At 44.2% G+C, this 16,141-nt stretch overlaps 1 protein-coding gene across 5 annotated transcripts in view; it reads right to left on the bottom strand.

The window, feature by feature from the left end:
- Positions 1–16,141, bottom strand: part of MORC2 (MORC family CW-type zinc finger 2) — a 209,842-nt gene that overhangs the window by 62,329 nt on the left and 131,372 nt on the right. For all 5 annotated transcript variants that reach the window (XR_013223992.1, XM_077297486.1, XM_077297506.1 and 2 more), the window contains exons 18-20: positions 14,312–14,444; positions 12,348–12,419; positions 11,905–12,273 (exon numbers count right to left, since the gene is read on the bottom strand). Coding sequence is in view for 4 of the 5 variants with exons in the window: in XM_077297486.1 (XP_077153601.1) it covers positions 11,905–12,273; positions 12,348–12,419; positions 14,312–14,444 (574 nt within the window). In the remaining variant the exon portion in view is untranslated. The remainder of the gene's footprint in view (positions 1–11,904; positions 12,274–12,347; positions 12,420–14,311; positions 14,445–16,141) is intronic.

Genomic DNA, 16,141 nt, shown 5'->3' with positions numbered 1-16,141 from the left:
GGATTCTTACACCGCTCCACGCATGTGCGGCCGCCATTATCCCGGCCTGCGCTATGGAGCGGTGTACCGGCTGCCGCTGCAGCTGTGCCGCAGATCCCGGACCCTTTACCTGCTGGTCCGCGTCTGGAGCCTCTTCAAGGCCGCACCTCTGCAGCGTTGCTCTGTGGAATCGGCGGCGTCTCCCCCGGACTCAGCCATCCCACATGCCAGACAGACGAGGGGGGAGCCGTCTAACGGAATCTCCCCCGACGCTGCATCTGGACTGCATCCCCTGCCGTTCCCGCAGAAACCGCACAGGCGGATGCTCCTAGCCCAGGTAAGATCTTCTGTAGTCTTCAGAGATCCTGTCCCCTGGGAACAGGAAACCTAAACTGAGGAGGAGAGGGGGACCGCCCCCTTTTATGTCTCTGTAGGTTTCCTGTTCCTTGGGGCGGATCCCTATCTCTCCAGTGGGTGCTGTCATGGCGAAGGGTAAAATAAGAGATGCTCCTGCTGTAGGGTAATAAACTGGGACCAAACAAATTTTTTCACAAAATTCCAAAGCCGTGCTCACACACACACAGCTCTCTTGCAACTCAGATTTCGTTGTGTATGTGGTCACATGTATTTGTGGGTTTCAATACGTCGGTCACACGACCCAGACCTTGCATGAACGGCCACAAACACAATGGTAAATTTTTTGTTTCGTTTTTTAAACTAAGCTTATCAAAACATCTCACATCATAAAGATTTTGATATTATCAAGGTTACCCCCTTAGAACAAATACCCATTACAACAAGAAATAGAAAATCCACTCTCAATGGCAGAGAGTCATATTGGATTTATAAGCGTGGGACCCTTTATCCGGATGGTCTGAGTGAAACACTTCAATTGGTGTAATTTTTGTGTTAGCTTTCTTCTCTATTTTGTAAATTGAATACTCTTAACAAGGTAATCACAGGAACAAATACATTTCACAGATAGACCCCTCCTAGATCTATAAATATAAAAAGTAATGGGATGTTTACATTTTCGCTTTTTTTTATTAAAAAAAAAAAAAAAAAGTGGTTTCCAGAGGTTACCTCACAGAAGGGAGTTTTGTGCCAACTGCTCTCTCCCTGGTTTCATAGTCCAGACGTCCAGTCTGATCAAGGTCGCCTCCACTGCAGTGCAGTGCTGCAGATGACGATAATGGCTCTGAATGCAGCGGAGGTTTATCACGGCACTTGACTGACACCCAGTGCTAAAAAAAACTTACACCCTCGCCACCCTGTTTACACTATGGTTCAACTACTGAATTGCTTTGGTCTTGGGGACTACAAAAATCTACAAATTAATATACAAATAATGAGAGATATATGCTGAAAGTAATGTGGGGCAAAGGAAATAGAGTTTTGAAATTAATATAAATGGTTAATTATCAGAAGGTATCGAAATTAAAATACAAAAATTTAATCAAAATTTAAGAGGATTTGAATATCATTTATAAAGGTAAAGAATGATGAAGCCTCTAAAGAGTTCTTTCTATGCAAGTTAAATTTATGTGTGTATCTTTTGCAGGAGAGTTTGTTGGATATCCTTTATGTGTGTATCTTTTGCAGGAGAGTTTGTTGGATATCCTTTATGTGTGTATCTTTTGCAGGAGAGTTTGTTGGATATCCTTTATGTGTGTATCTTTTGCAGGAGTTTGTTGGATATCCTTTCCAATGGCTCTGGCCATAATCTAGGGCTCATGTGAACTTACAGGTTTTAATTTCAAGTAAAGAGAAACACCCGCAAGCTTTCAATGTTGAAACCGCACCCACAACTGATGGGGATGTCTATATCAAACTCCACACAGGTAATTTTGTGTTCTCCACCCCCGAGAAGCAAGGTGTAGAGCAAGGTTTTTCATGCTATTTTCTGTTAACAGCATGAAAAAAATCTCTATATGGATTTTTAAATGAATTCAATTCCACGAACAAAAGTGTCATCACTAATCTGAACATTACCCGGAGGTAGGTAATATATCTGACGTTTGTTTAGAATCCCCACCAGAAGAGGGAAGCGCCTCCGAATTTTCATTTCTCACATTTCCCTTTGGAGTCGTGAATGAAACAGGACCACGTCAACTCCACACAGATCAGAAGGGCAGAATGCCACGAGGTTGGATCCCTACACGTTACTAAGATTTAAAGGGAACCTATCACCCCGTTTTTTTCGGTATGAGATAAAAATACTGTTAAATATGGCCTGAGCTGTGCATTACAATAGTGTAGTTTGTGGACCCCGATTCCCCACCTATGCTGCCGAAATACGTTACCAAAGTAGTCATTTTCGCCTGTCAATCAGGCTGGTCAGGTCGGATGGGCGTGGCTTCTTCCCCCAGATATTGCGTAGTTTTCCGTTGGTGGCGTAGTGGTGTGCGCATGTCCAAGGTCCCCAATCCTGCACGGGGGGGTGAAAATAGCAGCGATGTCCGTTATTCCATTGGTGGTCGGTGGGCGCGGCCATCTTCCTTTGGCCGCGCGTGCGCAGAAGCGGCGCTCTGCTGGCCGCGGCTTCAGGAAAATGGCCGCGGGATGCCGCGCGTGCGCAGATGGAGATCGCGGCGGCCATTTTCCTGAAGCCGCGGCCAGCAGAGCGCCGCTTCTGCGCACGCGCGGCCAAAGGAAGATGGCCGCGCCCACCGACCACCAATGGAATAACGGACATCGCTGCTATTTTCACCCCCCCGTGCAGGATTGGGGACCTTGGACATGCGCACACCACTACGCCACCAACGGAAAACTACGCAATATCTGGGGGAAGAAGCCACGCCCATCCGACCTGACCAGCCTGATTGACAGGCGAAAATGACTACTTTGGTAACGTATTTCGGCAGCATAGGTGGGGAATCGGGGTCCACAAACTACACTATTGTAATGCACAGCTCAGGCCCTATTTAACAGTATTTTTATCTCATACCGAAAAAAACGGGGTGATAGGTTCCCTTTAATATCGCGTTGTGCCTATCCTGCACAATCTCCAATTTTCCAACTTTGAATTTTTATACAATTAAATCACAGAGATATGTCACACAAAATACTTAATAAGTAACATTTCCCACATGTCTACTTTACATCAGCACAATTTTGGAACCAACATTTTTTTTGACAGGGAGTTATAAGGGTTAAAAGTTGACCAGCAATTTCTCATTTTTACAACACCATTTTTTTTTTAGGGACCAGATCTCATTTGAAGTCATTTTGAGGGGTCTATATGATAGAAAATACCCAAGTGTGACACCATTCTAAAAACTGCACCCCTCAAGGTGCTCAAAACCACATTCAAGAAGTTTATTAACCCTTCAGGTGTTTCACAGGAATTTTTGGAATGTTTAAATAAAAATGAACATTTAACTTTTTTCCACAAAAAATTTACTTCAGCTCCAATTAGTTTTATTTTACCAAGGGTAACAGGAGAAAATGGACTCTAAAAGTTATTGTACAATTTGTCCTGAGTACGCCGATACCCCATATGTTCGGGTAAACCACTGTTTGGGCGCATGGCAGAGCTCGGAAGCGGAGGAGCGCCATTTGACTTTTCAATGCAAAATTGACTGGAATTCAGATGGGACGCCATGTTGCGTTTGGAGAGCCCTTGATGTGCCTAAACATTGAAACCCCCCACAAGTGACACCATTTTGGAAAGCAGACCCCTTAAGGAACTTATCTAGATGTGTGGTGAGCACTTTGACCCATTAACAGAAGTTTATAATGCAGAGCCGTAAAAATAAAAAAATCATTTTTTCACAAAAATGATCTTTTCGCCCCCAATTTTTTATTTTCCCAAGGGTAAGAGAAGAAATTGGACCACAAAAGTTGTTGTACAATTTGTCCTGAGTACGCTGATACCTCATATGTGGGGGTAAACCACTGTTTGGGTGCATGGCAGAGCTCGGAAGGGAAGGAGCGCCATTTGACTTTTCAATGCAAAATTGACTGGAATTGAGATGGGAAGCCATGTTGCGTTTGGAGAGCCACTGATGTGCCTAAACATTGAAACCCCCCACAAGTGACACCATTTTGGAAAGTAGACCCCCTAAGGAACTCATCTACATGTGTTGTGAGAGCTTTGAACACCCAACTGTTTCACTACAGTTCATAACGCAGAGCCGTGAAAATAAAAATTATTTTTTCCCACAAAAATTATTTTTTAGCCCCCAGTTTTGTATTTTCCCAAGGGTAACAGGAGAAATTGGACCCCAAAAGTTGTTGTCCAATTTGTCCTAAGTACACTGATACCCAATATGTGGGGGGAAACCACCGTTTGGGCGCATGGCAGAGCTCGGAAGGGAAGGAGCGCCATTTGGAATGCAGACTTAGATGGATTGGTCTGCAGGCGTCACGTTGCATTTGCAGAGCCCCTGATGTAAATAAACAGTAGAAACCCCCACAAGTGACCCCATATTGGAAACTAGACCCCCAAGGAACTTCTCTAGATGTGTTGTGAGAACTTTGAACCCCCAAGTGTTTCACTACAGTTTATAACGCAGAGCCGTGAATTTTTTATTTTATTTATTTTTTTTTTTTACACAAAAATTATTTTTTAGCCCCCAATTTTGTATTTTCCCAGGGGTAACAGGAGAAATTGGACCCCAAAAGTTGTTGTCCAATGTGTCCCGAGTACGCTGATACCCCATATGTTGAGGTAAACCCCTGTTTGTGCGCACGGGAGAGCTCGGAAGGGAAGGAGCACTGTTTTACTTTTTCAACACAGAATTGGCTGGAATTGAGATCGGACGCAATGTCGCGTTTGGAGAGCCCCTGATGTGCCTAAACAGTGGAAACCCCCCAATTATAACTGAAACCCTAATCCAAACCACACCCCTAACCCTGACACAACCCTAACCCTAATCCCAACCCTATTCCCAACCGTAAATGTAATCCACACCCTAACTTTAGCCCCAACCCTAACCCTAACTGTAGCCCTAACCCTAGCCCCAACCCTAGCCCTAACCGTAATGGGAAAATGGAAATACATTTTTTTTTCATTTTTAAATTTTTCGTAACTAAGGGGGTGATGAAGGGGGTTTGATTTACTTTTATAGCGGGTTTTTTAGCGGATTTTTATGATTGGCAGCTGTCACACACTAAAAGACACTTTTTAATGCAAAAAATATTTTTTGCGTTACCACATTTTGAGACCTATAATTTCTCCATATTTTGGTCCACAGAGTCATGTGAGGTCTTGTTTTTTGCGGGACGAGTTGACGTTTTTATTGGTAACATTTTCGGGCACGTGACATTTTTTGATCGCTTTTTATTCCTATTTTTGTGAGGCAGAATGACCAAAAACCAGCTATTCATGAATTTCTTTTTGGGGGGGCGTTTATACCGTTCCACGTTTGGTAAAATGGATAAAGCAGTTTTATTCTTCGAGTCAGTACGATTACAGCGATACCTCATTTACATAATTTTTTTATGTTTTGGCGCTTTTATACGATAAAAACTTTTATAGAAAAAAATAATTATTTTTGCATCGCTTTATTCTGAGGACTATAACTTTTATTTTTTCGCTGATGATGCTGTATGGCGGCTCGTTTTTTGCAGGACAAGATGACGTTTTCAGCGGTACCATGGTTATTTATATCCGTCTTTTTGATTGCGTGTTATTCCACTTTTTGTTCGGCGGTATGATAAAGCGTTTTTTGCTTCGTTTTTTTTTTTTTTTACGGTGTTCACTGAAGGGGTTAACTAGTGGGACAGTTTTATAGGTCGGGTCGTTACGGACGTGGCGATACTAAATATGTGTTTTTTTTATTTAGATAAAGAAATGTATTTATGGGAACAATATATTTTTTTTTTGTTTATTTAGGAAATTATTTATTTTATTTTATTTTTTTCACATTAAATTTTTTTTTTATATTTTTTTTTTTACTTTTTTACTTTGTCCCAGGGGGGGGGGGAAACACTGTATAGTGACAGATCGCTGATCTGACACTTTGCAGAGCACTGTGTCAGATCAGCGATCTGACATGCAACGCTCTTGGCTTACCAGAGCCTGCTCGAAGCAGGCACTTGGTAAGCCACCTCCCTGCAGGACCCGGAAGTAGCCCCGCGGCCATTTTGGATCCAGGGCCTGCAGGGAGGAGACGCTCGGTACAAGGTGAGCACATCGCCTTGTACCGATCGTCTCAGGGGAGCCCGCAGGGAGCCCCCTCCCTGCGTGATGCTTCCCTGTACCGCCGGAACACTGCGATCATGTTTGATCGCAGTGTGCCGGGGGTTAATGTGCCGGGAGCGGTCCGTGACACTGGGAATTAAGTCCCAGGTCACCTTGACGGGATAGTACGTCATATGGGATTAAGGGGTTAAGAGAACTTAGGGACAGAATAGATTCCAGACCCAAATGCAAAAAGGACACAACAGATGGCAGATGAAAAACATCGGGGTGGTCCGGTTAGATTCGCACCAGTAGAAACAGGCTTTCCAGATACGGGGGTAAATGCAAGAGGAGGAGGGTTTCCTTGATCTGATCATGGTCTGAATGACCTGATCAGAGAACCTAGCAAATCTTAAGACCGCGGCCTCAAAAGCTATGCCATTAAATTGAGCAACTTAGAATTCTGATGGAAGATAGGACACAGAGGCAGGTGGTCTGGGCGATCCAAGAGTTTTCACGAGAAGTTGAGCACTTCTGCATACCAGGGTCTTCTGGGCCAGTCCAGAGCGACAAGTTTGACTGGGACTCCCTCCATCTTGAGAACTGCATCCAGGGAATTGCTAGCGCGTCATAGCAGATTGCTAGTGGGACGCGGGATCTGGATAAGAACTGCGGAACCTTAGGATTCAGTCTGAGGATTCTGTCTGGACACTGTGAGATCGATGTCGGGAGTTCCAGAAAGACTGCCGGATTCAGGGACCATTTGCTAGTGGCAAGACCCTTTGGGCTGAGAAAGTTTGCGGCCCAGTTTTCCACTCCTGGAATGTGTACTGCTGAAATTGCCAGAACATTCTGCTTGGCCCACAACAGTATCAGAATGACCTCTGACATCACTGCTCGACATTGGGTTCCCCCCTTGATGATTGATGTATGCCACCGCCGTGGCATTGTCGGACTGGACTCTGATAGGACGACCGTAGATGTGGTTCTGCCAGGGAGCAGAGCAAAAAAGATTGCCCTGAGCTCCAGGATATGAAACTAGACAATTCATGAGAAGTCCATGGGCCCTGAACTGTTAAGTCTTGAAAAACTGCTCCCAGTTTTGTGCACGTTGTCACAATCTTCCAAAGTAGGGGCAGGAATGATCTTCTGAGATGAACTAAGGAAGAACGTTTTCCACCATTCTAGGGACTTATTTATCCGGGGGGGGGAGCCGATCTTGAGAGCGGGTCGACCTGTCTCATCTTGATAGAAGAAAAAGTTGAAGAGGGCGTTTGTGTAATTGAGCGAATGGAACAGCTTCCATTGAAGCAACCATCATGACTAGCACAATCATGCAGAAACAGAATGCAACGAGATGAAACTCAAGAGACAGCGAATCAAGCATGTTACAGTTGAGTACTTTCTTCAAGCAGAAAAACGTTTGATTGTGCAGTGATGAACAGTAGCACAAAAAAAGTGATGTGATGAACAGAGGCCAGAAATGACTTTGCAGTTTTGGTGATCCAGCCAAGGAAAGAAAAAGTGTACAGAGTGCTCTGTAGACTCATGGCATGCTGAGGGGGATCCAGCCTTGACAAGAATGTCATCTAGATAGGGGTTGACGAGAATGCCTCTGCTGAGAAGAGTGGCCATAGCTGTTGCCATTATCTTTGTGGAAACCCTGGGTGCTGTGGCTACCCCAAATGGCAGTGCCATGAACAAAAAATGGGATTCTTGGATTGTGAAGCGGAGGAATCTCTGGTGGGGAGGAAAAATAGGGATTTTTGTGTACTCACCGCAAAATCCTTTTCTCCGAGATGCTCTTTGGGGGACACAGACCATGGGTGTTATGCTGCTGCCACTATGAGGACACTAGGCAAAAAACAAAGAAGTTAGCTCCTCCTCCGCAGTATACACCCTCTGCTGGCTCTACCCTGAACCAGTTCGGTGTCAAAGCAGTAGGAGCTCATAAATGGTAAATAATAAGGCAACATGTCAAAAACCAATGCGCAAACCAAAAGCCAACAGGCTAATAGGGTGGGTGCTGTGTCCCCCAATGAGCATCTTGGAGAAAAGGATTTTACGGTGAGTACACAGACCATGGGACGTCCCAAAGCAATCCATGGATGTGATACAGTGCGACAGCTGAAACCTTGTGTACCATCAGGTCAAATCTGCCCTATAGATGCGATACTGCCGACTGCAGTAATCCATCTGCCAAAGGCCGCATCCGCAGTATCTTACGAAAGAATGTTGTGATGCTTAACAACCGCGTGCAGGCTGGACCAGCCGCAGCCGTGCACACTTGCTGTGCCAATGCCTGGTGCTGAATGGCCCAGGAAGACTCCACTAACCGAATGGAGTGTGCCTCGATCCTCGCAGGGATAGGCTGAACTCTGGAACAGTAAGCGTCATGGATTAATGAAGTGATCCCTCCGCTATAGCAGCCTTAGAAACAGGTAGGTCCCTTTCTGTTTCCCTTTGGAAACACGGAAAAAGGGAATCAGATATGTGAAAAGACGCTAACCTGGGAAAGTATTTCCTGAGTGCCCTCAAGTCAAGGAGTGGAGAACCTTGTCCGTACGATGAGCCGGAGCTAGGCACAACGAGGGCTAAACTATGTCCTAATTCAGATGAAAGGAAGCAACGGTCTTAAACAAAAGGACGGAAACGTCCTCAACACCGCATTGTCCTGGCGGAAAACCGGAAGAGGAGCTTTGCCAGACAAAGCTGCTAACTCAGAAACCCACCTGATCGATATCATTGCCACAAGGAAAGCAACGTTTCCAAGAAAGAAGGGGAAGTGACATATCCTGCAGGGGGTTCTAAGGGAGCCTCCTGGAGGGCACCTAGGACCAGATTAAGATCCCAAGTATCCAGTGGCATCTTATAGAGAGGGACAAGATTCAACACCCCCTGTATGAAGGTCTTAACCCATGATTTGGAAACTATTCTTCGGGTGGAATGGGAAGGATAGAGCTGAAATTTTGCCTTAAAGAGAAGCTAGTGTCAGACCTGAATCAAATCCAGCCTGGAGAAACTGCAATAGAAATACAAGAGTTTAACATCCACGGATCTTGCACCAAGAGAAAAAAGGCCTTCCAGCCTTACCGAAGGTAAATGCGCATGGATGTAGGTTTTCGCACATAAATCATGGTGGAAGCTACTTATTTCAAGAAAACCAGCCTGGGTTAAAAAACCAGGATTGAATGGCCAAGCCGTTGAACTCCAAAAGCTGGAGTTCTGGTGAAAGATTGGCCCTTGAAAGAGAAGGTCTGGAAGGTCTGGTAACCGCTGGGGAGGAGACTAGTTGCACTAGTAGCCAGACTGGTGCGACGAGAATCACTGGGATTCCCTCCACCTTGATCTTCCCGGATGACCCTTGGGATTAACGCAAACGGCGGGAAAAAATTCATGGAAGCGAAACTGATGCCATGGAAGCACCAGGTCATCGGACCAGAGGGCAATTGGGTCACGGAACTAAGCTAGAAAAACCGGGGCTTTGGCGTTTAGCGTAGAGGCCATGAGGTCTATATGCAGCGTTACCCAGCATTGCCAAACGTGCTGAAAGGCTTCCAGGGAAAGGGACCAGTGTCCTGAGATCAGGCCCTGGTGGCTGAGGAAAAGTACGCCCAATTCCCTACCTCCAGAACATGAACTGCGAAAACCAGTAAATGGTTTGTATCGGCCTCTTGCAGAATGTGAACTACGTCAAGCATAACTCCTGTGCTTCCTGAGCCCTCCTGACGACAGATGTATGCCACAGCCGTGGAGTTGACTGGTTGGATCCGGAGGGGATGACTGTCGAGAAGCCGGCGGAAATTCTTAAGGACTAGTCTGATTGCCCGGATCTCGAGAAAATTGATCAGGAGACCTGATTACCAAAGGTGCAAGCATCCCTGTACCGTGTGGTGGTGGGAGATCACACTCCAATCTAGGAGACTGGAGTCGGTGGTCAACACCTGCGAGGGATCAGGAAGAAGTACTTTACCCGAATCAATGTGGATCTGACTCCTGTGCCACTGGAGCGTAATAGTAAGGAGAGAGTTCAAAGTTATGAAATCCTGAAGTACAGTGATGGAGAGCTAGACGATGAGCTAGTACGGGCAAGCTCTTCTGAATTCCTGCGAGGGGTACCCTAATGGGTATGGGAGGAGGAGAAATTCTAAACACCTGGGGGAGCCACCGGTAGCCTGGTGGCAGAGACCAGATTAGGTAGCCATTCTAAGCCAGAGACCAAAGTGTGGGATACTTTGACTGGGACAGAGATGCGGACCATTAGGAAGGAGGCGCACTCTCGTTGCAGGCAGTGGGGGGCTCCTGGTGTGGCTTATTGAATGGATTACAATATGGGCAGAGGGACGATGTCTGACCAGAAGGAAACTTTTTATTACAGGAGGAGCATGCGAAGTGTAGGACAATAGAGGAGAAGATGGGAGTGAGACTCCCTGAGTTTAGGCATAGAGGAAGAGAAAGTGTGCGAGGATAAACTTGCTGGGGATGAGGAGCTGCCCCCCCTCCCCAGTTGAAGTGTATCTACGATAAAAATTACATACTTCTCCATTCTTTGTAGGAGGGAAAACTTGCCAAATCGGAAGTATCAAATACTTATTGTCCCCACTGTACATATCCTGAAGATCCTGAATCCCTCTTCGCAGACCAGTGGTGGAAGACGGACATCAAATGATTTGGATGCAGGCCTCTGGCTGTCATCAAGGGACCTGGGCACAGACCTTCAGGCGGCATGCATGTAATGAATTAGTCTTCCTACCCTGCACGTCTGGCTCTGGATGGCGAGCGGGCAGAGTGTAATGGAGAGCACCAGTCCGCTTGTCCTCCAGGTGGAAGCCCCAAACACTCTTGATGTGTTAAAGGAGATAGCGTCCTGCCAGGTAGACACGAGAGGGCACAGTAGTGACGCAATCCCACACTGCGCTCCCGATCACTAGGGTGAGAACAAAGTGATAATACCACTCTGAAACCCAAAATCACAAGCTGTATTTGAAAAAGAGATCAGTAAAAAAAAAAAAAAAAAAAAACCTAAAAGGTAGAATCGGGGCTGGGTGCAGCCTTGTGTCCTCCTGCTACTGACACTAAATTAAAACTGATTAGTAGCTTCGTAACGGTGGGTGTATACTGCCGGGGAGAAGGTTTTTTTTGCATAGTGTCAGCTGCATACAGTATGGTTTTTTGTATCCCCCAATGAAGCTATAAAGAACGTTTTATAAATGGTTCTGATGTAAAGCAGCCATGAGGTAAACATTAACTTTTTTCCATGGTATGACTATCTGGATAAAAATAAAATTTATTTAAAGTTTGAAAATATGCTAATTTGTAGAAATTTGTTACATTTCTGATATTTTTATCAATAAACGCAAAGCATATGAACCTGAATTTACCATATCAAAGTACAATGTGTCACGAAAACTGTCTCAAAATCACTGGGATATGTTAAAACATTTCAGAGTTATCTTCACATAAAGTGACCGTCATTAGTGACATTTGCTTTTTTTTTTTAAAGTAAGTATGGCAGGCATCCATTCTGTTGCCCACAGATCCATCTCCCTGACATTATTGCATGGTATCAATGGCACTGACATGGCAGCAAGGGGGCAAAGAACAAAACTATGAGGAGTATTTTCATCTATCAGTCTCTGTTAGTCCCTCTCATGATACCATGGATACAAGCATACCGGGAGAATACAGACGAGTGTTATTAGTAGGGTGAAAAGTCTTCCAGATAAATTTAAAATGAAGCAGAAGACTGTTACCTTACCCTCCTCCCTCCATAAACATGGTTAAAGAAATTGCCTCACCATAGGACTTTTGCTTGGTGTTGGTCTCTTTGTCGCAAGTATTTTGGAGTTCTTCACGACTGGTGGTGTTGGTATGAATCTAGAGGATTTAGCAGTCTGTAGTGTAGAAGGTTTTGAATGGGACTGTGAAGACTTTACAATTGATGTTATTTTGTTAAGCGTCTTGGCAACGTTACTAGACTTCACAGGTGCTGGGGACGGAGATCTGGAGGTGCTAGCCTGGGCAGAATTCAATACTGCACTTCGTCTTGTTTCGGTCTTTTTAACTGTGCTGCTAATTTGCGTAGGTGGAGGTTTAACAACTTCTTTCAAGACTGCAGGAAGAGGTGGAGATCTCGGCCTCAACGGTCGACTTACAGAAACTGGACTCTACCAAGAAAATAAACAGTCAAAAGCTGTTCAAAGACTTACGTAAACAAGAGACAAGAGGGACAGTTACTGACCTCTGCGGGACGAGTGCTAACTTCCAAGGGGAGCTTTTTCAAGTCTGCACTTGAACGGACAGTGGATATTTTCTGCAATTAATTTAGTAAAAGGTTAGGCTTTAAAACAAACAAAAAAATATGCAAATGATTACCTTAAAAGACGTTTTCACACAAAAGGATAGGCAATACATGTCTGATAGCTTCAGGCACCACTGATCATGAGAATGGGGCATTGAACCCCCATTTCTTTTCACTGTAGTCAGAATACATGGAGCAGCACAATTGTGCATACCCACTAGCAATTCCTTTAATTCCACCGCTTTACTCTGCTACCTTCGTTGAGAACCAGTGCAAGTATGAATGGGGGGTCACGAACCACGTTCTGGTGTTCAGTCAGATCTCAGCAGTGCGGTCACTAGTTTTCAAACATTCATAACTCATCTAGTGATTAAGTGATACCGTATATACTCGAGTATAAGCCGAGATTTTCAGCCCCAAAAAATGGGCTGAAAGTGCCCCTCTCGGCTTATACTCGAGTCAAGGAAGGCAGGAGGGTCGGCGGGTGAGGGGGAGCGACGCCTGTCAAATACTCACCTACTCCCGGCGCTCCACCATGCGAGTACCATGTGGCCGCTCACTACAGGAAGAAGCTGCCGCGCCGTACACCGTGGGACATGCAGGGACCGTGTTAGGAGCGCCGGGAGTAGGTGAGTATATTTACCTTCCCTCGTTCCACCGAAGCTCCGTCTTCCCGTCCTCTTGCTGTGACTGTGCAGGTCAGAGGGCACGACGACGTATTAGTGTGCGCGCCGCCCTCAGCCTGAACAGTCAGAGACGGTACGCTGAGGAGCAGCGGGCAGCGACGACAGGTGAGTTTGTCATTTTTTTTTTTTTTTTTTTAGTGCAGCAGCAGCATTACATGTGGCACAATGCTATATGAAGCATCTATGGGGCCATAACTGCATGGAGCATTATATGGGGCATCTATGGGGCCATAACTGCATGGAGCATTATATGGGGCATCTATGGGGCCATAACTGCATGGAGCATTATATGGAGCATCTATGGGGCCATAACTGCATGGAGCATTATATGGGGCATCTATGGGGCCATAACTGCATGGAGCATTATATGGAGCATCTATGGGGCCATAACTGCATGGAGCATTATATGGGGCATCTATGGGGCCATAACTGCATGGAGCATTATATGGGGCATCTATGGGGCCATAACTGCATGGAGCATTATATGGGGCATCTATGGGGCCATAACTGCATGGAGCATTATATGGGGCATCTATGGGGCCATAACTGCATGGAGCATTATATGGGGCATCTATGGGGCCATAACTGCATGGAGCATTATATGGAGCATCTATGGGGCCATAACTACATGGAGCATTAAATGGGGCCATAACTGCATGGAGCATTATATGGGGCATCTTATGGGGCCATAATGAACTGCATGGAGCATTATATGGGGCATCTATGGGGCCTTAAAGAACTGCATGGAGCATTATATGGGGCATCTTATGGGGCCATAAAGAACTGCATGGAACATTATATGGGACATATTTGTATATGGAGCATCTTATGGGGCCATAATGAACTGTATGGAGCATTATATGGGGCTCCTGATTCAATATGGATATTCAAAAACACAACCTACTGATGGCTCAATAAATTTTACTTTTATTGGTATCTATTTTTATTTTTGACATTTACCGGTAGCTGCTGCTTTTTCCACCCTAGGCTTATACTCGAGTCAATAAGTTTTCCCAATTTTTTGTTGCAAAATTAGGGGGGTCGGCTTATACTCGGGTCGGCTTATACTCGAGTATATACGGTAACTACGGTATATGATTTGGGATTTTTCCATAAAAGATCTTTAACTCAAGCAGTTCTCACTTGTATCATACAATAGAGAATTATTATTTAAGCAATTCTTTAATATTCATTACTTTTTAATTTATTACTTTTTACCTGCAAGGAATCTAGCTTCTCCTGTTGCTTTTGGATCTTTTCACTTAGATGTTTTTTCTTCTCTTCTTGCGACACAATTTCTTTCTTAAGCACCCCAACAGGAACTTTCTGTTTTAACTCTAGAGCCTCACATCTGAAATCAAAATGATAATGTAGTGGTTTGATAACCAAGAATCAAAAATACAACATTTAAAGCACAACACACATGTTCTCCATTGGCCATGACATGACACAGAAGATCACAGGTTTTAAAAGATGCTCTCTCAAGATTGACGCCAAAAGCCCCCACCAATCATAAGAATAGGACAGTCCTCAGGGGTTGAACATGCCTAGTCTCCATTCAGTCTCTAAGAACTAGCTAATGTAACTTACAATGGTTGCATGGTACTCATGTGTTTCTAACGATTGTTAAAGGGTAAAAACGCGTATAAAAGACAATAAGGAATAGAGAAATGGTAGGTTGGTTTTTAAGCCGCAAAACAGAACCCCAGGAACGTGTATTTTATATAATATTTATTGATCGATCGATCTTCATATGAATAATATGATAAAGCTAAACAAAAAAAAACCAAACTGTCTAGTTACTCCCAATGTACTTATATGTAGAACTAAAAATCAATTAACCCCTTCACCCCCAAGGGTGGTTTGCACGTTAATGACCGGGCCAATATTTACAATTCTGACCACTGTCCCTTTATGAGGTTATAACTCTGGAACGCTTCAACGGATCCTGGCGATTCTGACAATGTTTTCTCGTGACATATTGTACTTCATGATAGTGGTAAAATTTCTGCGATATAACTTGCGTTTATTTGTGAAAAAAACGGAAATTTGGCGAAAATTTCGCAATTTTCCAACTTTGAATTTTTATGCCCTTAAATCACAGAGATATGTCACACAAAATACTTAATAAGTAACATTTCCCACATGTCTACTTTACATCAGCACAATTTAGAAACCAAAATTTTTTTTTGTCAGGGAGTTATAAGGGTTAAAAGTTGACCAGCAATTTCTCATTTTTACAACACCATGTTTTTTTTTAGGGACCACATCTCATTTGAAGTCATTTTGAGGGGTCTATATGACAGAAAATACCCAAGTGTGACACCATTCTAAAAATTGCACCCCTCAAGGTGCTCAAAACCACATTCAAGAAGTTTATTAACCCTTCAGGTGTTTCACAGGAATTTTTGGAATGTTTGAATAAAAATGAACATTTAACTTTTTTTTTTTTCACACAAAATTTATTTCAGCTCCAATTTGTTTTATTTTACCAAGGGGTAACAGGAGAAAATGGACCCCAAAAGTTGTTGTACAATTTGTGCTGAGTACGCTGATACCCTATATGTGGGGGTAAACCACTGTTTGGGCGCACCGCAGAGCTTGGAAGGGAAGGAGCGCCATTTGACTTTTCAATGCAAAATTGACTGGAATTGAGATGGAACGCCATGTTGCGTTTGGAGAGCCCCTGATGTGCCTAAACATTGAAACCCCCCACAAGTGACACCATTTTGGAAAGTAGACCCCTTAAGGAACTTATCTAGATGTGTGGTGAGCACTTTGACCCAACAAGTGCTTCACAGAAGTTTATAATGCAGAGCCGTAAAAATAAAAAATCATATTTTTTCACAAAAATTATCTTTTTGCCCCCAATTTTTTATTTTCCCAAGGGCAAGAGAAGAAATTAGACCACAAAAGTTGTTGTACAATTTGTCCTGAGTATGACGATACCCCATATGTGGGGGTAAACGACTGTTTGGGCGCATGGCAGAGCTCAGAAGGGAAGGAGCGCCATTTGACTTTTCAATGCAAAATTGACTGGAATTAAGA

Source organism: Ranitomeya variabilis, chromosome 1, assembly GCF_051348905.1.
Source record: "Ranitomeya variabilis isolate aRanVar5 chromosome 1, aRanVar5.hap1, whole genome shotgun sequence".
Lineage (NCBI taxonomy): Eukaryota > Metazoa > Chordata > Amphibia > Anura > Dendrobatidae > Ranitomeya > Ranitomeya variabilis.
This window is presented reverse-complemented; position numbering and strand designations above follow the sequence as displayed.